This window comes from Ursus americanus, chromosome 24, assembly GCF_024610735.1.
Source record: "Ursus americanus isolate L20-20 chromosome 24, mUrsAme1.1.p, whole genome shotgun sequence".
Classification (NCBI taxonomy): Eukaryota; Metazoa; Chordata; class Mammalia; order Carnivora; family Ursidae; genus Ursus; species Ursus americanus.
This window is the reverse complement of record NC_142150.1, coordinates 31,201,632-31,222,694: the sequence shown is the minus strand read 5'-3', so window position 1 is coordinate 31,222,694 and position 21,063 is coordinate 31,201,632. Positions and strand designations below refer to the sequence as shown.

At 47.4% G+C, this 21,063-nt stretch overlaps 1 protein-coding gene across 50 annotated transcripts in view; it reads right to left on the bottom strand.

The window, feature by feature from the left end:
• Positions 1-21,063, bottom strand: part of MADD (MAP kinase activating death domain) — a 37,897-nt gene that overhangs the window by 16,466 nt on the left and 368 nt on the right. For 4 of the 50 annotated variants that reach the window (XM_087854835.1, XM_045786594.2, XM_045786586.2 and 1 more), the window contains exons 2-22: positions 19,872-20,468; positions 19,057-19,360; positions 18,520-18,651; positions 17,557-17,670; positions 16,803-16,883; positions 14,622-14,800; positions 14,099-14,334; positions 13,750-13,906; positions 12,461-12,564; positions 12,179-12,369; positions 11,661-11,785; positions 11,145-11,284; positions 10,248-10,349; positions 8,438-8,540; positions 7,881-8,067; positions 7,634-7,784; positions 7,119-7,325; positions 4,261-4,361; positions 3,608-3,691; positions 3,106-3,264; positions 233-341 (exon numbers count right to left, since the gene is read on the bottom strand). In XM_087854835.1, the coding sequence (XP_087710961.1) occupies positions 233-341; positions 3,106-3,264; positions 3,608-3,691; positions 4,261-4,361; positions 7,119-7,325; positions 7,634-7,784; positions 7,881-8,067; positions 8,438-8,540; positions 10,248-10,349; positions 11,145-11,284; positions 11,661-11,785; positions 12,179-12,369; positions 12,461-12,564; positions 13,750-13,906; positions 14,099-14,334; positions 14,622-14,800; positions 16,803-16,883; positions 17,557-17,670; positions 18,520-18,651; positions 19,057-19,360; positions 19,872-20,468 (3,563 nt within the window). Of the gene's footprint in view, positions 1-232; positions 342-3,105; positions 3,265-3,607; positions 3,692-4,260; positions 4,362-5,337; positions 5,392-7,118; positions 7,326-7,633; positions 7,785-7,880; positions 8,068-8,437; positions 8,541-8,900; positions 8,961-10,247; positions 10,350-11,144; positions 11,285-11,531; positions 11,786-12,178; positions 12,370-12,460; positions 12,565-13,749; positions 13,907-14,098; positions 14,335-14,621; positions 14,801-16,802; positions 16,884-17,556; positions 17,671-18,519; positions 18,652-19,056; positions 19,361-19,871; positions 20,469-21,063 lie in introns of all 50 variants that reach the window. The other 46 variants (XM_087854818.1, XM_087854831.1, XM_087854823.1 and 43 more) reach the window with 25 other exon arrangements.

The window sequence follows — 21,063 nt, the reverse complement described above, 5'->3', positions numbered from 1 at the left end:
ACAGACAGAAAGACAGAGGCTGTTGATTAATACCAAAATCCAGTCTCTTCTAGTGCTCACCTACTGCTTTTTCCAGACCCAGTAAGTCGCCTTCTTCAGATATAAACATGCCCTCTAACATCAGCACTGAGATCAGCACAAAGCTAAGCAGCTACGTATTCAGTGCTACCCTCTTCCCCAGCTGAGTCCAGCTTTCTTCCAGTGCAAGAGGCCTTCCCAGTCTGTGTCTCACCTAGGAGTCCCTCGTAGAGATAGACCCGCTGGCTTACATCTTCAGACGAGCGAACTGGGCTGCCCACCAGCTTCTCCTTGACACTTGGCTTCAAGCTATGGGCTTTCCCCTACGAAGAAGAGGTGACAGGTCAGCTGCCCAAGGTACTGACGGACAAGGCAAAGTAAGCCGTGCAGCCCATTAAGAGGTCCACACACCCGTTACTCTCCGTTAGCAACATACACTCTAGCAGTCCTGCTTTTGCTACTCTGCTTGCCTCAAGGATTTGACCGGAAGTCAATCTGGAAGTGGTCCCCCACCCCACACTCAGTGCACTCGGGGTGGGGGACCACCCTGTCCGAGGTGTGTGGGGTAGGTGTGTGGGGTGGGTGTCTTTATGAAAATCACCTGTGACCAACAAAGAATAACCAGCCCCTAAAAAGAAAGTAAGGTATTATCAATAAAGGTATCGAAGGTATTATCAATAAAGATGTTAAAAGGATTTAAGTTCCCTGGTTAGCTTTCTATAAAAGACCAACCCTAAAGGCCTTCGTTGGCCACCCTGTCGCAACCCTGTTGGGACCCCTCTCACTCCTGACAGCTTTTTCTGTATTTTCATTTAATAAACTTCTATTGTTTTACTCAAGGAAAAAAAAAAGTCAGTCTGATAATGCTGTTCTCTGTTACTGCCTCCTAAAACATGCAATCTTGTTTTCATTTTGCTTATCTCTACCCTTTAGTCTCTGTAAGACTATTCACTCTTAAAAATAAATCAGAGGCAAATCCTCTGTGGCAGCATAATGCAACAGAAAAAACACTGGTTTTGAAGTCAGACTTATATAATATAATATCTACCTCGTAGGACCATTATGGGAATTAAATTAGAAAATACATATAAAGCACATGGTTGGTACTGGATAAATGTTAATTTCTTCTTTCCTACCATCTCTTAGAAATATCTGCCTCTTAGAAAAATCACTAACTTTACCTGCCATTTCTGCAATATTAGACTTTCTATTCATTCAAAAAAGATTTCAAGTGGGTAAGAGGCAAATTTCATGCCCATTTCACAACTCATGCAGCAGCATAAGCAGAGAAGCGACCAATCAAAGGTTATTAGGCAACACCTAATTAGTGTGTCTACACGCCAGTCTCCAGGTTCACAGCCCAGTTCTTTGTTCAATGGACCATGCTGACTTAATATAACTTATTTCTTGCTAAAACAGCCTTTTTTTTTAAGCCACGAAATTTAAGTAATTGCTCTCAGCAACTCAACTGTACAAAAACAGCCCTTGCCCACCAGCACAGAACAAGTAAGAATTTGTCCCAGGAAGGTGCCAGGAAAGGCAGCACACAGCTGAATGGCTTCCTGCAAGACTGCTATCTCATAATGTCTATCTTAACGTCCAGAACGGAAGCACACTAGAAGGATTTAAAATACTCTCATTAAAATGGTCTATTTAGACTTAAGGAGAGCTAAGGTCCATTAACTTGAATGGTTCTGCTGACTCTCAATCCCATTCTCTACCTTTGCTCAGGGATGTCATTTGCTCTATTAGAAACACATACACAGAAAGCCCGAGGGTGGGAATGATCACCAGGGTTATACACTAGACTTCACTTAAATTTCATCTTCCATTCTCCCCACAAACCAAAGCTAAGGACTTATAAGCTCCTATAACAAATATCCATTCTCAGGGCTCCTGGGTGGCTCAGTCAGTTAAGCGTCTGCCTTTGGCTTAGGTCATGCTCCCAGGGTCCTGGGATCAAGCCCTGCATGAGGCTCCCTGCTCTGCAGGGGGGTCTGCTTCTCCCTCCCCCCACTCATGTTCTCTCTCTCTCACACACACTTTCTCTTACTCAAATAAAATCTTTTAAAAAAATTATTATAAATAAGAATATTCATTCTCAGCTCTGTCTAATCAAGTGACAAATGTATCAGAGTGCTTAATGTTGCATAAAGAGGCATGTATACGCCAAAAAGCAGTGTGTCTGAAGGCAAGGACTAAATGAAATTACTTTCATTTCAACCGATCACTGGCTTTTTGTAGGATGTAGGGCAAGTTCTTTTTTTCCTAAGGCTTTGTTCCTGTCACCTGTCAGAAGACATTAGTCACAGCAACATACTGAACTGCAAACTTCTTGAGAGTGAGAATGTCTTATTCACCCTCTTTCTTTAGTACAGAATATAGGACTTAGTAAATCACTTAATAAATATTTATCAGTGAAGGAAAGTATCAAATAACTGTTAGAAATATACAAAAATAAAATGCTATTTTAAAGTGCTATATAAATAGGGGCGCCTGGGTGGCTCAGTTGTTAAGCATCTGCCTTCAGCTCAGGTCATGATCCCAGGGTCCTGGGATAAAGCCCCACGTCAGGCTCCCTGCTCAGTGGGGAGCCTGCTTCTCCCTCTCCCGCTCCCCCTGCTTGTGCTCTCTCTGTCAAATAAATGTCTAAAAAAAAAAAAAAAAAAAAAAAAAAAAGTGCTATATAGAGCAGTGACCAGAATAAAACCAAACTATCCCACAGCAAGAGGCAGACTGATACAAAACGACAGCTGTCTTTGCCCTGGCATTGCCACAAAGGCACCTATCACCTCGTCTACTGTAAATATGGGGATAATTGCTACATAGGATTTGAAGCCCTGATCTGACTGGGCAGGGATTCCGACTCATCAGTGATTCAGGAGAGGGTCCTAAAAGCCCCAGATCATGGAGTAAAATCACTCTGAAAAAAGCCTTAAGAAACATTTTCTTTGAAGCCAAAGTTTTGGGGATAATCTATTCCTTACTTCCTCTTTTCCTTCTAATTGCCCCTAACATTTCCTTCTTTTCTAACCCATTCCCTCCCACGAAAGAAATGATCTCCTTCCATTAGTAAACAAAACTTACGAAGATGGCGCTGGTAGCAGAGTTGGTCTCAATTTCACTATCGGACAAGGTGCCCCGAGAGCTTGCCAAGTGGGCGCTGCCCTCACCGCCTGGTCCATCACCTGCATTGCTGCTCAGGTCACTGTCTGCTCCAAGGGTCTCTCCAGAGCTATTACTCACCTGGAAAGGAAAGAGAGGTAGTAAGGGATATTCCCCAGTGAAGGGTTCCCAGAAATGCCCAGCTGTTAGAACTTTCTACTACAATTAAAAAAAAAAAAAAAAAAAGCACTGAACTTCAACGGTGTGTCAGATAGCCTCTGGAAGTACCTTCTTTACAAGACGAGTAGCCCTGGGTAAAATCTCAGGGTCTGATCCCACGCACACAGACTATGCCAGGTGAACATCTCCACCGTGAGAACCAAGCTGACATGAGACTAAGAGCCTCCAAAGGAGAAAGCAGCCCCCTCTTCCAAGGGGGGACTCACACCCCACCCACCAAGATGCCAGTGTGGTGTTCCCCTACCACGGTGCTAACTTCAGAGTCCTGACTTGAGCTTCGGATCATAACAGCTGGACTCACAGCAATGACAGAGTCTGGATCAGTCCTCTGAAACGACACGGGGACTCAGATACATTAGAGGAGGTGTCCCCTCTACTCTCAGTTTCCCTAAGAAATACTGTATCTTCTTCCTTCTCCTCAACCCCTACCTACTATTATCATCCCTAAACAGGTCATGAGAAGTTTTTTTCATGAATATAAAATATACATGACTTGATGATGAAAAATAATAAACATTAAAGAAATACATGCTCGCTACAGAAAATACATGAAATAATAAGGAAACTAAAATAAATCATAACCCTACCACTAACATTAATCACTGTTTAGGTTTTACTATACTTCCTTTCAGTCTTTTCTACATACATTTTAAAAATTAAATGGGAATCATACTACATATAGCTTTGTAAAACATTTTCCCATGTCACTAGATTTTTGAAAACACAATCTTCAGTGGATACTAGTATCGTACTACGTAGACATATTACACTTATTTCATCATCTTCCCATCACTCGGCATGCATGTTGTTTTGGCATTGTCTTTTTTTTATAACTTAAAGAAGTATTCTGAGATAGCAAATTTAATGCTCGCAATTCTCAATATAGTTGTCACAAACCTGGGAACCAGATGTCAGGCTCACGCCACTGTCCGCACTGATCTGGGACTTCTTCTCCTCTGTCTCACCGAGGTCAAAGACGGGTTTGATTACTTCAGGCCCTGGGTAGGGGAAAACCTCTGTCACTCCATACACAAAGGCAAGGGGCAGGCTGGTGAAGGGAGTGGGAGAGCACACAGCCAGGTCCCAGACCTCAGCATGTCCCAGTCACCTTTCCAGGGACTGCCCCCACATCAGGCCCTACTGGAAGAAGTCCCCAGATGCCTTAAGAACCAAGTAGGACAAATTAAACCTGGTCTCAAGGGGTTCTGCAGCCATCTTCACAACCTGAGAAGATTCTCAGCAGATCATTCTAAAACAGAAAGTTCCATAAACAAATGTCTAAACCACATTCCCCTATACTCAGAGTTGGAGCTTCACTGGTGTGTGAAACCAATTAAGGGTCCCCAGGTCACTCAGTGCTTCCCCAACAAATGTGTCTAAAGGGGCTAGAAAAGGACAGGCCCAACGAGATACAGAAATACCAGCTGTTTCCGTGGACACTGACTACCTCAACCCTACACCTTTCTACACTTGAGATAAAAACCACCCTCGTTTTTTCCCCACCCACCCGCAATGGTATGGCAGAAGGACAGAATGACAGAAAGCAAGAAAGCGTGCCTAGGCAAGCCACCAGAGAGAGCTGGGAAGCTACAGACTCAACACGGAGGGACAGCAACCATCTCTGCCAACTGTGCCCACAGGCCTTCTAGTGGGTGAGGGAGATATCAGCCAATGAGGGGCACTGAAATAGGCAAACATTCTCCCCACCAACTCTGGAGCAATCGAGAACCAAGTTCTAAGGGACTTTACTCAGTAGACGCCCTGATTACAGCCTGATTGCTAGGAGGAGAGGGGGAAAGAAGCAGCCTACAAGTCACGTACCTGGGAGTCACATACCACCTACCTGCTCTCATTCCAAATACCCCCCAAGAGCAAATTTGGGGTGGGGCTGACAAAGGGAGCCTGCCCCAACTGGGCCTGGGGAGTTGGCAGGTATGGGAGATTTGGGAACGGGAAGGGGCATTTGTTCCTTACTCTGTTTTTCCAAAGCTTTTTGCTTTTTCACTTCCTGGTGCTTGTTCCACAATTCTACCCCAGATGCAATGTAAGCAGGAGAGAAAGACAGACAGAGTCAGAGGCTGGTCAGACAGAATGGAAACCCACCCACCCAAGCTGATTCAGTCTCAGGCACAGGATTACAAATCAAGAGATAAAAAGAGATCTTCTTTTCGGGGAGTTAAAAATCAAGAGATCTAATGCCTTACCCCCACCCAACTAATGAACTAAAGACTCTAAATTCCTAACCCGAACCTGAAAGTGGTAGTAAAACGCTGCGGACATTGGCGGTGGGGCTGCCTTCACTCCAGCTCCCCCATTTTGGCATGAGGAAACTGGTCCTAACGAGGCTGGAGCACTTCGCTCGAGATCGTGTAGCTTAGGACCAGTTTAAACATCCACCACGCCATGCTCTCTCTGCCAAAGGAGCTGGGCAACGACAATTTTGAAAGATTCCAGACAAGACAGATGATCACCCCAAGCAGCCAAAGGGGTTCGGAAGCATGAGCACCAATCTATTTGATTTGCCGGGCTGGACAGAGGCCACTCCTGCAGGCAGTTTGCACCCCTCCTTGCCGTCACCAAAAAATCCAAGGCACCCTCACAACCAGTGTCTGCCCTGCCGAGCGACCCATTCTTAGCCAGTCACAGGGAAGAATGCTTGTAAAGGTGACACAGAACACGAAATGGTCAAGAATAAGAGGTAAAGAAGAGCGAATACTGATAGCATTCTTTCCCTGGAAGAACTTGAGAATCGATTTAATCCGATCTCCTCATTTCCCAGATGAAGAGACAGAGACCCTGATAGAGGAAGTGCTTTGCTCCAAGTCTCATTCCTAGCTGGAGGCAGATACGGGACTAAAACTCCAGGCCTTCCGACTTGCAGGCGGGGACTTTTTCTAGAACATCACATCAGGCAGGAGGAATGCAGGGTTGACCGCCTCTAGGACACTATTCTGCTGGCTAGAGAAGGGAAGCTCCCCAACAAAGGAATCTGGCGGCGCACCACCATTTATGGGAGCACAAGACAACTAATGTGTGGCAAAGAAGCATCCGTTAGAAGCATCCTGCCCACGGAAACAGGATCAGAAAAAGACAGACACAACCTCGATGACTCAAGGTCAAGTACAGAGGGAGTCAAGTGGAGGTGCCACCTGGAGCTCAGGAAGGCACTGCCTGAGCGGGAATGGAGACACACTCAACACAAACAAGCTCTTAATCAAGCCCAGTAAGGAAAGGGTTAAAGAAAAACTGATTCAGAAATCTATACCTTGAGGTCTGGAGCCCTGGGAAATGGGGTTGCTGGACACCCCCCCAAGAAGCAAATTTGAGGGTAGTGTCATGGTTGGATGAGAGTAAACTGGCCCAGACGATCATAATTTTATAGACCAAAGATGCATCTATAAACTTTCTTACAGCTTCCAGGAGCTCACATGGCTCTCCACAGTGTGAAGAAATCCAGATGTAAATAAAGACGGACCAGGAGTACAGGTCAGACTCCCTGCACTAAACCTCACTGGGCCTTCTAAGTAAAACTTCCACTCTTCCTCTAAGATGTCGGTGGGGGTGACTGTAAAGGAAGCATAAGGGATAAAGAAGTACAAAGAAATACCATCAGAAATGGATGCAGACCTATCTCCCTCTCTAGAAAGCAAAGCATGGGAAACAGAAAGGCAGGATTCTGGATGAACTGAAAGGAGGGAGAGGTATTTAAGAAGCCAGAACCCTCCCTCCACCACACCAAACACAGTGATACATACCAACGGATGCTACAAAGTTCTCTTCCTTTAAACTTCTGGTGTCTAGTTCTTTAGGACCCTTTCCTGCAGCACTTGGAGCCCGAGGTCCCAGCTGGGGAACTCTCAGCTGTGCCAAAGCCTTTGGGTCCCCCCGGCCGGCCAGGCCAGGATCCTTGCCAACTGGGGTATTTACACTCTCTGTTGGACTTCTCTTCCGCTTGTCTGGTTCTAGGGAAAGATCGAACAGAGGAAGAGGTCAAAAGAGACCGCGAGGGGGAATCGAGCTATGGGAGTGAGGCAGGAGAAGCAAGGCTACAGAAGGATGTAGAATGGAAGAAGTGCAAGGAAAGAAAAGTAGACATCTTATTTTTCGTGACAGAAAAGTACCCAGTACAAACGTGCATTAAAAAATAAAATCCCGAAGCCTGATGGGAAGCAGCTTGGCCCCGGGAAACTTGTGAAAGAACAAGTTCCCTTTCCTCGGAGATCAGTGGGAGAGTTGTGGACGGCGCCGGCCCAGCCGGTGTGATCCCTACCTTTACTATAGTAGTGGGTCTGGGCGATCTCCAGAAGCCCAAAGATGCTGGCCATGCCACCCAGACCCGCGTGGGCATAGGACTGCTCCAGGCTGAGTACCGTGCACTTGAGCAGGTCTAACATTCCCTTGTACACCTTTCGACTGATCTCCTGCAACAACGAGCCAGGGGCTAGAGTTGGCAAAACTGCCGTTGGTGTCCAGGTCCCTCTTCCAGCTGATTCCAGCTCCCCACCCCAGACACTGACCACGTCGGGGATGGCGTCCTGCCGGGCATCCTCCTCTGACTGCACTGTGCGGCTCAGCTTGCTCAGGACAAAGACTCGCAGCTGCTCGCTCTCCAGCAGCCGACGCACCTTCTTCATGTTGAGCCAGCCAACGCCCTGGCCATCCAACACACTGTGGACCACCTCCTTCAGGAACTGCTGGTTCTCACTACAGGGCCCACACACCACTTCTGTGGTCATCAGCTTCTTTGCAGAGCACCCACCCTTCACCAGACTCGGTGTTTGCCTCCAGGGGCGAAACACAAAGCCAAGTCTCCAGACGTCCAAGTCCCCTGCACCCCCAGCCCCCCACAAATGGCCTGGTTTGCCCGCGTACCCAGCACTGCGGTTTCGTTCTCCTCGCCGGCGTGGGCGACTACCGCTGCGTGGGCATTCAGTCAGAAAGGGCAGTGTGCGCAAGAACTGATTTCATCTACCCAACTGAGAGGTGCTCTCCCACTCCTGAGCATCCCTAAAGTGTGGTACAGGAACCGCTACCTCTATCGCAGAACTTTTGAAATAGCTCAGCCAGTTATTACCTAGAATTGCTGGATCGCCCCTGAGGTGATGGAGGCTCTCTTTTCACTGTTGGGCTGTGTTTAATAACAGATGACTTCTGGTCCACTAAGGCCCTCCTGTTTCCTATAGCCAGGAAGGTAGGAATGAGAGACATCACTACTGGGGTCGCGTAGCCTGCGTCAGCACCGCCCTGGGGAGCCACGGTCCACACCCATTCCCCAGAAGGGCTGGGTGAGGATGGCCCCGGGGCATCACGCAGAGGTAGAAACCAGCCATGGCAACGTGGAGGAAGTGGGGATGAGACTCAGGCCACTCCCCATGCAGCAGCAGCGCGCCCCATGGGCAAGCACGGGCGTCACGGGGGACGGGGCAAGGCAGGTCACTCAGGTGACACTGCTTGCTCCATGAGGAGGGTGGCCCTCAGGCAGGCACGGAAGATGCTAGGAAAAGAAAGATCATGCACAGCTCACGGGCAAGACCCACCTTCACCACTCCCGGGGCCGGCTTCAGTAACAATCTCCATTAGAGTATTTAGCCCAAATACTGGGACACAAAATACACAATTAGTAGGTGCACCGTGATACCACAACCCCTGTTCCCCTCAATGGAGCTGTAAGTCAGACAATCTGAGGACTCTCCCAAAGCTTAGTGCACATAACCTCAGTTCTCAGGCACCTCACGGCTGGAAGCCAAGAGATCAGGAAACCACCAAGGCGCTAGGAAAGACCGTCCTTAAGACTATGGTCTCTAAAAGCCAGGGGCAGGGTAAACGACACAAGGGACCTTCAGGTACTAAACAGGCACATGCATGAAAGAGGGACTGCTGGTTTTCACGAAACATCTAGCGCAGGGGTCCAGAGGGCCTGCCGGTGTGCAGGGAGCAGAGACCCATCTTGCAGATGCTGTCATGGGAAGTGGGGTGGGGGTGCGAGGATGGGAGGCGGATGGAAGTGAGAAGGGCAACAAATGACATGAAGCATCAGCATGCGATGAAGGCATTTCAACTGCTTCCGCCCCAACTGCATCAAATGAAGCCAGTGACCCTAACACCTGTCCACCCCTCAGCTATGGAGTCGGGCGTGGCTTCGTGCCACAGTGCTAGGTAACCCCTACACCACTAACTATTATGTCCCTTTGACCGCCTACCCTATGTTCCCATCCCTGCCAGAGAACACTCCTTCGATTCCCGGAGTTTTTAATCACTGGGGAGAGAAGTCCGTTAAAATATACACGGGGCTGCTTCTCACTATGCTTTCTACTGTAATTAAATATTTCATCCCAATATCTAGAGAAAACAAATGTCAGGAGAGTAAATTCCAAAGAGCCCTTTAGATTCTCAAATGAAAATTAAATAGGTCTTAGTTGCCCTTAGCTGTTCAATACTACCTGGCCCACCCACGGGGCCCATCGATGTGAAGCCAAAGGAAGGGGCTTCTTGGCTCTATAAACACCGCCAGGCTCTTCCAACAGTCCCCCAATGGGCCAGCTCCCTGGGATGGAGCTCCTCCTCTGCTCACGCAGCAGGAACCCGGCAGATGACCCGTGGCAGCTGATGGTCCCTGTGTTAATTACGGATCCCCCAGCAGCGGCAGTAATCTCACAGTTGCTCTTATCCTAAATGACATAACAGGGCCTTCTCTTCAGCTACGAAGGTCGTTTCCATCTGAAAACCAGTCAGGCCCATCATGTGCAATGAAAGCCATGAGAAGCGGCATGAGGGGCAACAGCCAGATCAAATGAGTCGTCATACACAGAGCTCCTGACAAGCACCCAGAGGCCTGAAATATCTCCCGGAGGATCCTGGTTCGGCGGAAGGAGGGCTGTAGTTACCTTTCAGACTGGGGAAGGGTGTGGTTTTCTCTCGGGCACCTTTGGTGGGCAGTGTGAGGTTTGAAAGACTGAAGCTCGTACTGTGGTTTCGATACAGGCTGCCTGTCAAGGGGAGGGCGTGAGAGCAATGAGTTAAGAGCATAAAGAATCACAGCGGACGACTGTACCGTCATCTCCGTCATCCTCCTTTTCAAACATAATCCCAGTACCTCTGTACCCTACAAAGGGCCTAGTCTATAACGGAGGGCAACCACAGGGGCAACTGCCAGGATTGTTCAAAAGCCAGTAACAACTTCCTCTGACCACCTCCCATGTCTCTCATCAACTGCTAACTCAGCATGAAAGCTGACATTAATGCACTTTTAGTCAGAAGTTGGTGCTGTCCCTACCTGGCTTCTGAAAAAACTCACAATCATAATTATCCCCGATGTTGGCTTCTCTGGTCCCTGGTCCGTCCTCAATCTTTAACTGACACCACCCCTCATTTCCGGAAATATTCTCTAGGCACAAAAGTCAACCTCATATAGATTTCAAAGCACGTTCATGAAAAAGTCCTTCACCAGGCAAAGAAGGTTATTAGATACAGAACCCAAATCAAATTTGACCATTATATTTCCACAAAATATATGATGCTTAATACAATGACTATTTTTCAGTTGACCAGCTATCTTACCTGAGATAGACGGAAACCTCTAGGGATAAAGATAGCTACTACTCTGTCCCTGTCCTTTACTGACCTCCCTTGAAAATACCTCATTCACTGTCACCCAAACAACCTGGATTGGGGCTTGATAATGACAACCCAGCCCTACATCTGAAGTCCTAGGCAGCATCCACCATGGCCAGACCCTACTGCAGAGAAAATAGGACAGAGGCAGGAGAGCTGAAGGCACTTACTGGCAAAAGACATGATGCCCCCGAAGCCCTCGGTGCTGTTGTTGGAGACAGTGGAGGTGGGTGAGCTCGCTCGAGAGTCTGACTCTGCGTCTGAGTCGCTTGCCAGTTTCAAGCTGTTGGGCCGCAGCAGCTTTTGAGCCCTTGAATGCACAGTGGCACCTATGAGCCCAGGCAGGGGTACCTAGTCTTGGAAGTGTGGGCCTTATGCTACGCTGCCGTCACGGCTCCCTTCCCGCAACTTCTATATGCCTAGGTCAAAGCGCCACCTTGGGATGGTGCGCCACCAGAGCATTTGGACTTCTCCAACTTTCTGATTAGCCCTCACCCGGGGTCCACTGTAGTGAGGTCCTTCAGTCACCCATCTAGAAGGAATCCCCAGGCTCTCACCGATTGCCACTGACATGTTGGCTGAATCGGGGAGTGTAACTTTCCCCCTGCTCATCATCATCTTCCTCAGGGGGAAGGCCATACTGGGGCTCGAGGCATGGATTGTCATAGGTTCGCCGGCACACTGACCCCTCTCCAATTTCTGTCTGGCGCCTGTCCACGTTCGATTTGCCGATGCTGGCAGGCACGGTAGGGAGGGGCTTGGGGACGCCTACTGCCGCCTTATCATCAGCCTCCGTTGAGTCGGCAGGTTCCTAAAGGTCACATTAGATAAAAACTGCTCACCCAGTGCCCAGTGGTACCTTCCTGTGTTCTCAGTTTAGCAGGGCCTAGCCAGGCCTATCAGGTTCCCAACTCTCATCCTAAGGGAACGTGTGAGAAAAGATCTCTGTGACACCCCTGTTCTCTGTGCCCACAAACTATGCAAGGGGGATCTTAGGTAAGTCCTGAACAGAGCCCAAGGAGTTCCTTCTGGAGTCGAAACTGTATCTCCTAGGCTCTACACTAGGAGACCTATGGAGAGGAAGACAGGAAGAATGCGAAGAAAGAGGCAAATTAACAGCTTCAGCCTTGTCTGCCTAACAGAGGTATGGCCCACATCCCAAGTAACAGCTCTCACTTATCCACCCTTCCAAGTCCTCGCGTACAGAATTAGCTCCGTGGATGACGGTGCTGGGGCTACTGCTGGCGGTGGTGCTGGAACTGGAGCGCAGTGGCGGGTTCTCCTGGGAGTTCTCACTGTCTGGGCCTGGCTCCTCTGATTCCTTCTGGTTCTGCAGCTCAGCAATCTCCACCTCACTGGCATCCCCCAGGGCCGCGTGTGTCAATGGATCCACACCTGCCAAAACCCAAGGTGGCACATACAGACCACACAGTCCCAGAGACCATAAGCCTGCCCAGAGCCGATCAGTCTCCCCAAGTACACTTACTAGGAGTATCCCCATTGATGTCACATTTCATCATTTCACTGACAAAGTCACCGAGGGAGGAGTAAGAAGAGCTTGAGTCATCATAATCCATGCTGTCACTGCCACTGCAGAGTGAAGAGCATGAAAATAAAAACAAAAACAAAAACAAAAACAGAACAGAAGGAAGGGGCAGGCAGAAGAATCAGTGATCAGCATTAGGAAAAACAAAAAAGGAAAGACTCTCATACAGACACACACACACATTCACACACACACACACACACACACACACGTGCACACTAATGCACACACTCAGGAATACTACTCAGCCATAAAAAAGAATGAAAGCTTGCCATCTGCAACAACAACATGAGTACAGCCAGAGTATAATACTAAACAAAATAAGCCAGGGAAAGACAAATTCCACATGATTTCACCCATATGCAAAATTTAAGAAACAAAACAACCGAACAAAGGAAAAAAAAGAGACAAACCAAGAAAGGAACTCTTTTTTTTTTTTTCCCAAGATTTTCTTTATTTATTGACAGACATAGAATGAACACAGGCAGGGGGAGCAGCAGGCACAGGGAGAGGGAGAAGCAGACTCCCCACTGAGCAGGGAGTCCAACACGGGACTCGATCCCAGGACCCTGGGATCATGACCTGAGCCAAAGGCAGATGCTTAACCAACTGAGCTACCCAGGCGCCCAAAGAAAGAAATTCTTAATAATATAGAACAAACTGATGGCTACCAGACAGGAGGAGGGTGGAGTGGGGGATGAAATACGTGATAGGGATCAAAGAGTAAGTTTATCATGTTAAGCACTGACTAATGTGATTTGCTGAATCACTGTATTGTACACCTGAAACTGATATAACGCTATATGCTGACTACACTGAAATTAAAATAAAAACTTAAAAAAAAAAAGCGGGGGGAGCGCCTGGATGGCTTAGTCGGTTAAGTGTCCGACTCCTGATTTCAGCTTGGGTCATGACTTCAGGGCCGGGGATCAAGCTCCGTGTCGGTCTCTGAGCTTAGCAGAGTCTGCTTCTCTCCCTCTCCCTCTGCCCCTCTGTGTGCTCTTTCTCTCTCTCTCTCTCCAATAAATAAACCTTAAAAAAAAAAAACTTAAAAAAAAAAAAGAGGTACACACTTAACTCAAGATAACATAAGTAAACTAACACAAAACGACCCACCAGAATATAACCAAGGCTTCAAAGACTAACGTCTAAGTCCTAGAGACTTCGTCATTGGGCTCAGTCAGGGCTAGTGAGAGCCTCCTTACCTTCCAGAGCGGTTTGGTGCTCACCTGTCGTCCGTAGGGTCAGAGTCAGAGCCGCGCTCTGGCGGCACACTCAGAGCCTCAGCCAGCTGGGAGCTGCTGTCGTAGACGCGGTAACGGATGGGCTGCAGCTGGTGAGCGTACCACTTCGGCTTGTCGCCAATCAGCGCTGGATCAAACATGTCTACCCAAGAGAAAAAAGAACAGAGTTAGCAGCAAGGAGAAAAAAACAAGCAAAACATAAAAGAAAGATAGGAAAAGGTCTAAGGGGAAATAGGAATGGAAGGGGCAGGTCGCAGATGAGAAAAGGCAAAGGGAAGAGCCATCAGGGGACAAAGGCAGAAGGTGGGGCAGAGCAGGGGGCAGGTGCACTCACTGTTGTGAATTCGCTGGAAGGCATAGTTGGTGGGGTTAAGGATCCATTCTCCAAAGTACTCCACAGCCTGAGTCCTGGCCAGCTTCTCAGCAAAAGGAGTCTGCCGGGGACGTGAGGCTAGAAAGGAGCCAGCTTGAAAAGCTACCACAGGCCGAGGGAAGAGACGCAGGGTACGTGTGTGCATCTGAAAGCCCTGCAGCACGTTGGGGGAGTTGAAGAAACGGACCATGGCCACTCTGGGGAAGAAGGGGATGGTGAGATAAGCCGAGTCCCACACCCTGCACTGTAAGGATGGCTGCAATCCAAGGTCTCAGACCACCTCCCCAAGCCGTCACTTCACAGGCTTCCCACATCCACGGGAGAGGGATCTTAAACAATCATCAATCTCTTTTTTCACTCAAGGTCTAAAAGGCCTGAGAGTATGAGGAACAGTTCTCTTTGCTTTTACCAAGGTGGCAAATACAACTACTGAGAGCAGAACCCAGTTCAAGAGCTTGTGATCATCCAGTCAACTTGGTCGTACCTGGTTGCAACATCCACAGAATCCACATCATTGCCATAGATGAGTGGGTTGAATTCAGTGGAAGGTGTGGACTGCAGGTCATTAGAAGGCCTTCCCAAGAGAAGTGGGATCTCTTGGCCTTCATGGAATTTCTCCAGATTGAGGATGGGCTGGGTGTTGAGACTCATGCTGGCAAGGGCCTGTGGAACATCAAGAAATCCCCTATGGAACGCAGATTCCTGGGCAGCTAGCCAAGCTCATCTCCTAGGAAAGAGCCTTTGACATAAGAATCCAAATACTTTAACCTTTAGAAGATAATCTGAATTATGTAGCCTTTCAGTTTAAGTCAACCTGGCTCAAGGCAACTTGATAAAATCTAGACCCCAGAGCAAGAGTTTTCAAATTTATTTTAGCCATGAAATGTTGTTTCAGTTGAAGTCTATATGAAAATAGAAACAGCTGAAACACGTAAAAGTAAAGCTTCTCTGAAGGACATAAGGAACCCAGAACCTCACATGCTCAGTGTTCCCAGCCTAAATCCGCCCCTCAGAGGCTCCATGGGGCAGTTTGAAAACCACTGGTCTAGACCAGCACTGCTTCTTAGATATTAATGAGCACACAAGTCACCTGGGAATGTTGTTAAAATGCACACTGTGGTTCAATTTATCTGGGGTGATTCCGCACATTTAACAACCGCAGGCAATGGTAATGTTGCTGGTCCGTGGACCACACTTCAAGCAGCAGGGGTAAGAATACACGATTAATGAGCCCAGGGATTAACTCCTATGAACATTTAAAGTACAATTCTACATATAAACCTCTCCATATCATCAGTCATACTAAAGCAATCATCAAGAATGAAAACCCAGCAAAGGAAGGCAGAGAACTTTCTCAACTTGCAATTCTCCTCACCAGTCTCTGCAGTAACAAGACACCATATTACATCAGCAGGGATGAAGCAAGTGAGAGGGAGAGGGAGGCTACAGAATGACCCACTTAAACCCAAACAGATCTCTAGAGGTTCTGCTGAGCAACTCAGACAGCACGGAGATTCCTGAAGACCCTTCAAATGAGAACAAGGATTCCTAAAGAGAAATACAGAGCTATCTACTGGTGGTCCTGTATCACACACACAAAAGGGTGAAGGAATGGGGCCCTGTCATATTTTACCTTCAGGTACTGTGTTCAGCGTGCAGAAGAGGAAGAAAATCAATCAATGAAAAATGTATTTAGGGACCACCCGGGTGGCTTAGTCATTAATTGTCTGCCTTCCGTTCGGGTCATGATCCCAGGGTCCTGGGATCGAGCCCCACATTGGGTTCATTGATCAGCAGGAAGCCTGCTTCCCCCTCTCCCACTCCCCCTGCTTGGGTTCCCTCTCTCGCTGTTTCTTGTTCTCTCTCTGTCAAATAAATAAATAAAATCTTTTTTAAAAAATGTATTTAAAGGATTACTCAAAGAGAGGAATTTTTTTTTTTTAAAGATTTTATTTATTTATTTGACAGAGATAGAGACAGCCAGAGAGAGGGAACACAAGCAGGGGGAGTGGGAGAGGAAGAAGCAGGCTCATAGCGGAGGAGCCTGATGTGGGGCTCGATCCCATAACGCTGGGATCACGCCCTGAGCCGAAGGCAGACGCTTAACCGCTGTGCCACCCAGGCGCCCCAAAGAGGGGAATTCTTGAGGAAAGCATTCTACAGGGACCCAGAGATCAATTCAAGAGGAAAATAAAAAAGGAGTCAGATTGTCCAAATTACTAGCTCCTTCCTTACAAGACTGACAGAATGCTCTAAGGCCATAAAGAATGGTAGACATGAGGGGCGCCTGGGTAGCTCAGTCGGTTGAATGTCTGACTCTTAGTTTCGGCTCAGGTCATGATCTCAGGGTCATGGGATTGAGCCCCACGTCGGGGAGGCTCTGCACTCAGTGTGGAGTCTGCTTGAGAGTCTCTCCGTACTCCTCCCCCTTCCCGTGCACTCTCTTTCTTAAAACTAAATAAATCTTGAAAAAAAAAAAAACACCTAAACTAAAAGCCCTTTTTGAGATTCATCCTGACACCTAGAAATGGGACACACCTCTCCTTAGCTAAGAAAATCTATTCCCCTTGAAGACTGAAAGGAAAGTGGCTCTTACAACAGCTACAGCCTACAGGCTGCCCCAGAGTAGCTACTGCTCCCCTCATTTTCTTCACTCTTCACCCACCTGCTTCAAATGCTTTTTCAGCTCTAATGATTCCGGTTCCGGCAGGGTTGGTAGCACTTCTGCATTGGTGGGGGCAATCACCTACACCAGAAAAAGGATAAAAGGCATGACCTTAGAATTAATTGCTCAGGAGTTACTCTTCCATAAAAGTAAGTAACAAAACTAGTAAGTTGTATTCACAATATTTTCACCTATATGTGAACACATGTGTTATGGATACAGATACATATAAAATATGCACACATGCACCTAAAATGAAATACACCTCAATGTTACTGGTGACTAGCTCTACACGACAGGACTGCTGTCTTTATTTATTTCTTTATACTTACTTGTATTTTTAAAGTTTTACAATGAACACATATAAGGGTTCCTGCTGAAGTCTGAATGTATTCACACCACGGAATATTAATATAGATTTTAAGTCTAACAAAAAAGACGCTTTCTTGTTAAAAACGATACCCCAGGAAAACCATTAGGTGAGCTATACTGTATGTAGTGTTCCCACAATCACAACTGTCCTACTGCTCCTAGAGGCAGGGGAGCCCTTCTGGCAAAATTAAATCTTACACTCCTTTGAGTCCTAACCAAGGGCCTATTAAGCCAATTAAGTAAAAGCTAAGCATTTAAAAAAAATTGTTTCAATGAGTCACACAAGAGAAATCACCTAACCGAGGATCTTCCTGGGAATAATCTAGAAAAAGAAAACACAATCCTATTCTAGACTCTACAATCCCTCAGCCAAGAACCTCACCCTATTGCTGTCCAGATCCACCAGCCATACATCATCAGGCATTTTGAAGTCCAGTTTGTAGAGGAAAAAGCTGGCAGGGACCCCAATGATGTACGGAGTTGGAGCCAACAGCAGCTGTGGAAAGAAAAAAGAGGGTAAGAGACAAAAACTAAACCTATTTGATCACTTAAAGAATCAGGATCCTGGGGTGCCTGAGTGGCACAGCGGTTAAGCGTCTGCCTTCGGCTCAGGGTGTGATCCCGGCGTTATGGGATCAAGCCCCACATCAGGCTCCTCCGCTATGAGCCTGCTTCTTCCTCTCCCACTCCCCCTGCTTGTGTTCCCTGTCTCGCTGGCTGTCTCTGTCTCTGTCGAATAAATAAATTAAAAAAAAAAAAGAATCAGGATACTTTTAGATAAGGAAATGCAGGTCCACAATCTCTTTTCCAAAACTCTTGAGGGTAGGTGTGTTTCAGTATTCACAATTTTTCAGATTTTAGAAGGGTAACAATGTATATTCTGTATATTATGTGACACCTGCAACAGTGTAGCCAATAGCCTATAATTATTAGCATTTACTTTTTTTTTTTTAAGATTTTTCATTTATTCATTTGAGAGAGAGAGGGAGAGGGAGAGAGAGAGAGAGGGCTCGAGCAGGGACAGTGGCAGACAGAGGGAGAAGCAGGCCCGATGCAGGCCTCCATCCCAGGACCCCGCGATCATGACCAGAGCTGAAGGCGGATGCTTAACCGATTGAACCACCCAGGCGTCCCCAACATTTACTTTGATAAATAAAAACCATAAACAACATAGATTTTGCCATCAAATCAGTTCAAGTTAGGTCATGTTTTACAGACAAGTCAGTTATAATAAGGGATTGAAGATGAGTACTGATTTACAACTTCTGGTATTGATCGTTCTCCCTCAGAGCTGGACAGAGCTGGAAGACAGAGGTGACAAAGCCAGAAAACATCTGAAACTCACCTGTTCTGCTGAGGCCATGCAGGTGGGCAGCAGCGGGATTACAGGAAACATATACTCCAGTGGGTAGATCATTGCCACAAATGCCATCACAGACATGGAGAGGGCATTGTAGTCTCGAGACTGTAGCACCACCTGCCGCAAGCCATACCACAGGTATCATTCAACAGCATAAATAAGGTTGCTGAGAAAACAGTTTCCAGAGCTGTAATTTCCATTTCACCACGCCTAGGGCTCCATGAGCATAGCTTCCACAGTGATCTCTGCCCCTGTCTTACCTTCCCGGTTCTTGTTCCCCCAATTCCAGGACCACTCATTGGAATAGAAATACTGATATTTCCAGAGAATTAGGTCAGTCTAGTTAAGGATAATTCAACTGCGTGGCAAACCCTCTGAATACGTTCCTCTGAGAGTACCTTAATTCAACCCACACCTACGGGATACCTGCTGTATACCTGGCCTCATGTTACCTCCTAGGGACAAAAAGATGAAAAAGATGTAGTCCCTGTCTTTAAAGGTCTAGAAAGCTGGCTCTCTCACCTTGTGCTCTAACAGGATGCAGGTTAGCACCTGAAGACAGGCATCCACACCCAGAAGTTCCAAGGGAAGGTGCAGTGGGAAATCCACTAGGGTGAATCGAGAAGGGTCTGGAAGAGCGAAGGTCAGAGCTTGTTGGAGCTCCTGGGGTAGGACCTCGATGTCTACTCGCTTCTGCCCAGAGACGGGCACTGGGGAGCGCAGCAGTCGATATATCCAGGCCTCAATCTCTCGAAGGTCATGCAGAAGGGCACTTGACTTCTCCTCCACTAGCAATGATCCAGTAAAGATGCGCCACATAGTGTCCCTGAGGAGCAGACAGCAGGAAACAGACACATAAACACCAGGAGCTGATACCCCACTGCAACACAGTACAGTAACCATACAGTAAAAATGATCAAATTGGAAAAGCCTACTCTTTGGGCTCAGCTAGGACCAGAGTGTATACACAAGAGTAAGAACAAATGTAAAAATGTATACATAGCAGGACTTAACTGTCCCACCTGCCATGAAACATCGAACTCCAAACATTATTATGTTAGGAAGTCTGACTGCAGCAGTCTTTCCCTTAGGAAGGACTAATATGATATGCTTAAATAGGTGTATGAAGGACCTCAGGCTATTTTTTTAAATGATTTTTGTGGTTTTTTTTTTAAACAAAATTTATTCTTAAATGTACAACAGAATCTAAGACAAGACTTCATTCTAGCTATACGAAGTACCTCAGGCTTCAGAGGAAATTTCCTGCCCCTCATAGACCGGATATATGTCATCTCTAACTGCTTCCCTCTCTTCTGAGCGTCAGTGGCAAACCGTACCTTTGTAGGCCTCGAGGGAGGCCCAGTTTCTTGCCCAGCAGCCGCTCACTGCAGCAGTCCACCAGACGTTTGAGGGTGTACAGACATTCCCGGAAGGTGGAGAAGAAGGGATAGTGGCTGAGCACACACAAGGATGTCAGAGTACTATTGCGGGAACGGCTCCCCACCTTGGCTCGGGGTTTGCCCCGAGGAGACTGATTCACATCAGGGGCGGAGTCAGCACTGGGGGGCTGTAGGGACAAGCCACTCTCTGAGCTCTCAGTGCCAACCTCTTCTGAGGCACAAGTGGCACGGGGTCCTTCCTTCCCACGGGACCCTGCCCCACCTTCCCCCTTTTCCTTAGGCATACGCTTCTGGAAGGAGCGGTAGAAGTTAACACAGATGCCATAACGAGTGACCCCAGTGTCCTTGTCAGTGAGGGTGAAGACAAAAGAAGTGTCATCCCTCAGGCTCATGCGCCGCTGACGCACACTCAGACAGCCCTCGGGTTGGCAGAAGAACACCACGTCTGGGGGCAGGGGAAACTCCGCGTGGTCCTCCAATGGGTATCGCCGTAGTAATTCAGGAGTCTGGGCCACACTATCACTGCTCGGGTGCCTGAAGAACATAAAGACGAATTCAGCAGCTGAAGGGATAGGATGCCCTTTAAGATGTTAACCACAGTCCAGAAATAAAGCTCAAAATGCCATTTTGTCTTAAGTAACCTAACTGCAGGACCTTGGAAAACATGGGTGCGGCTTGCAACATTTAGCTAAATGAGGTCTGTACTGTCACGAAGATACCTATCTTGAAATGCAAGGAAAATTGCAGCAATAGAATTATTACTAATACCCTAAGATGATTAGCACTTTTTTTTTTTAAAGATTTTATTTATTTATTCGACAGAGATAGAGACAGCCAGCGAGAGAGGGAACACAAGCAGGGGGAGTGGGAGAGGAAGAAGCAGGCTCACAGCGGAGGAGCCTGATGTGGGGCTCTATCCCATAGCGCCAGGATCACGCCCTGAGCCGAAGGCAGATGCTTAACTGCTCTGCCACCCAGGCGCCCCGATGATTAGCACTTTTGAAGGTATATTAGCTAATGAATTACCAACAGACTGTATGTAGGGAGAGAGAGAGAGAGAGAGCACAGCCTACTTTTCTTTACTAGAAAATCAGGAAACTGAGGTATACAGAGTATATTTGCACAAGAA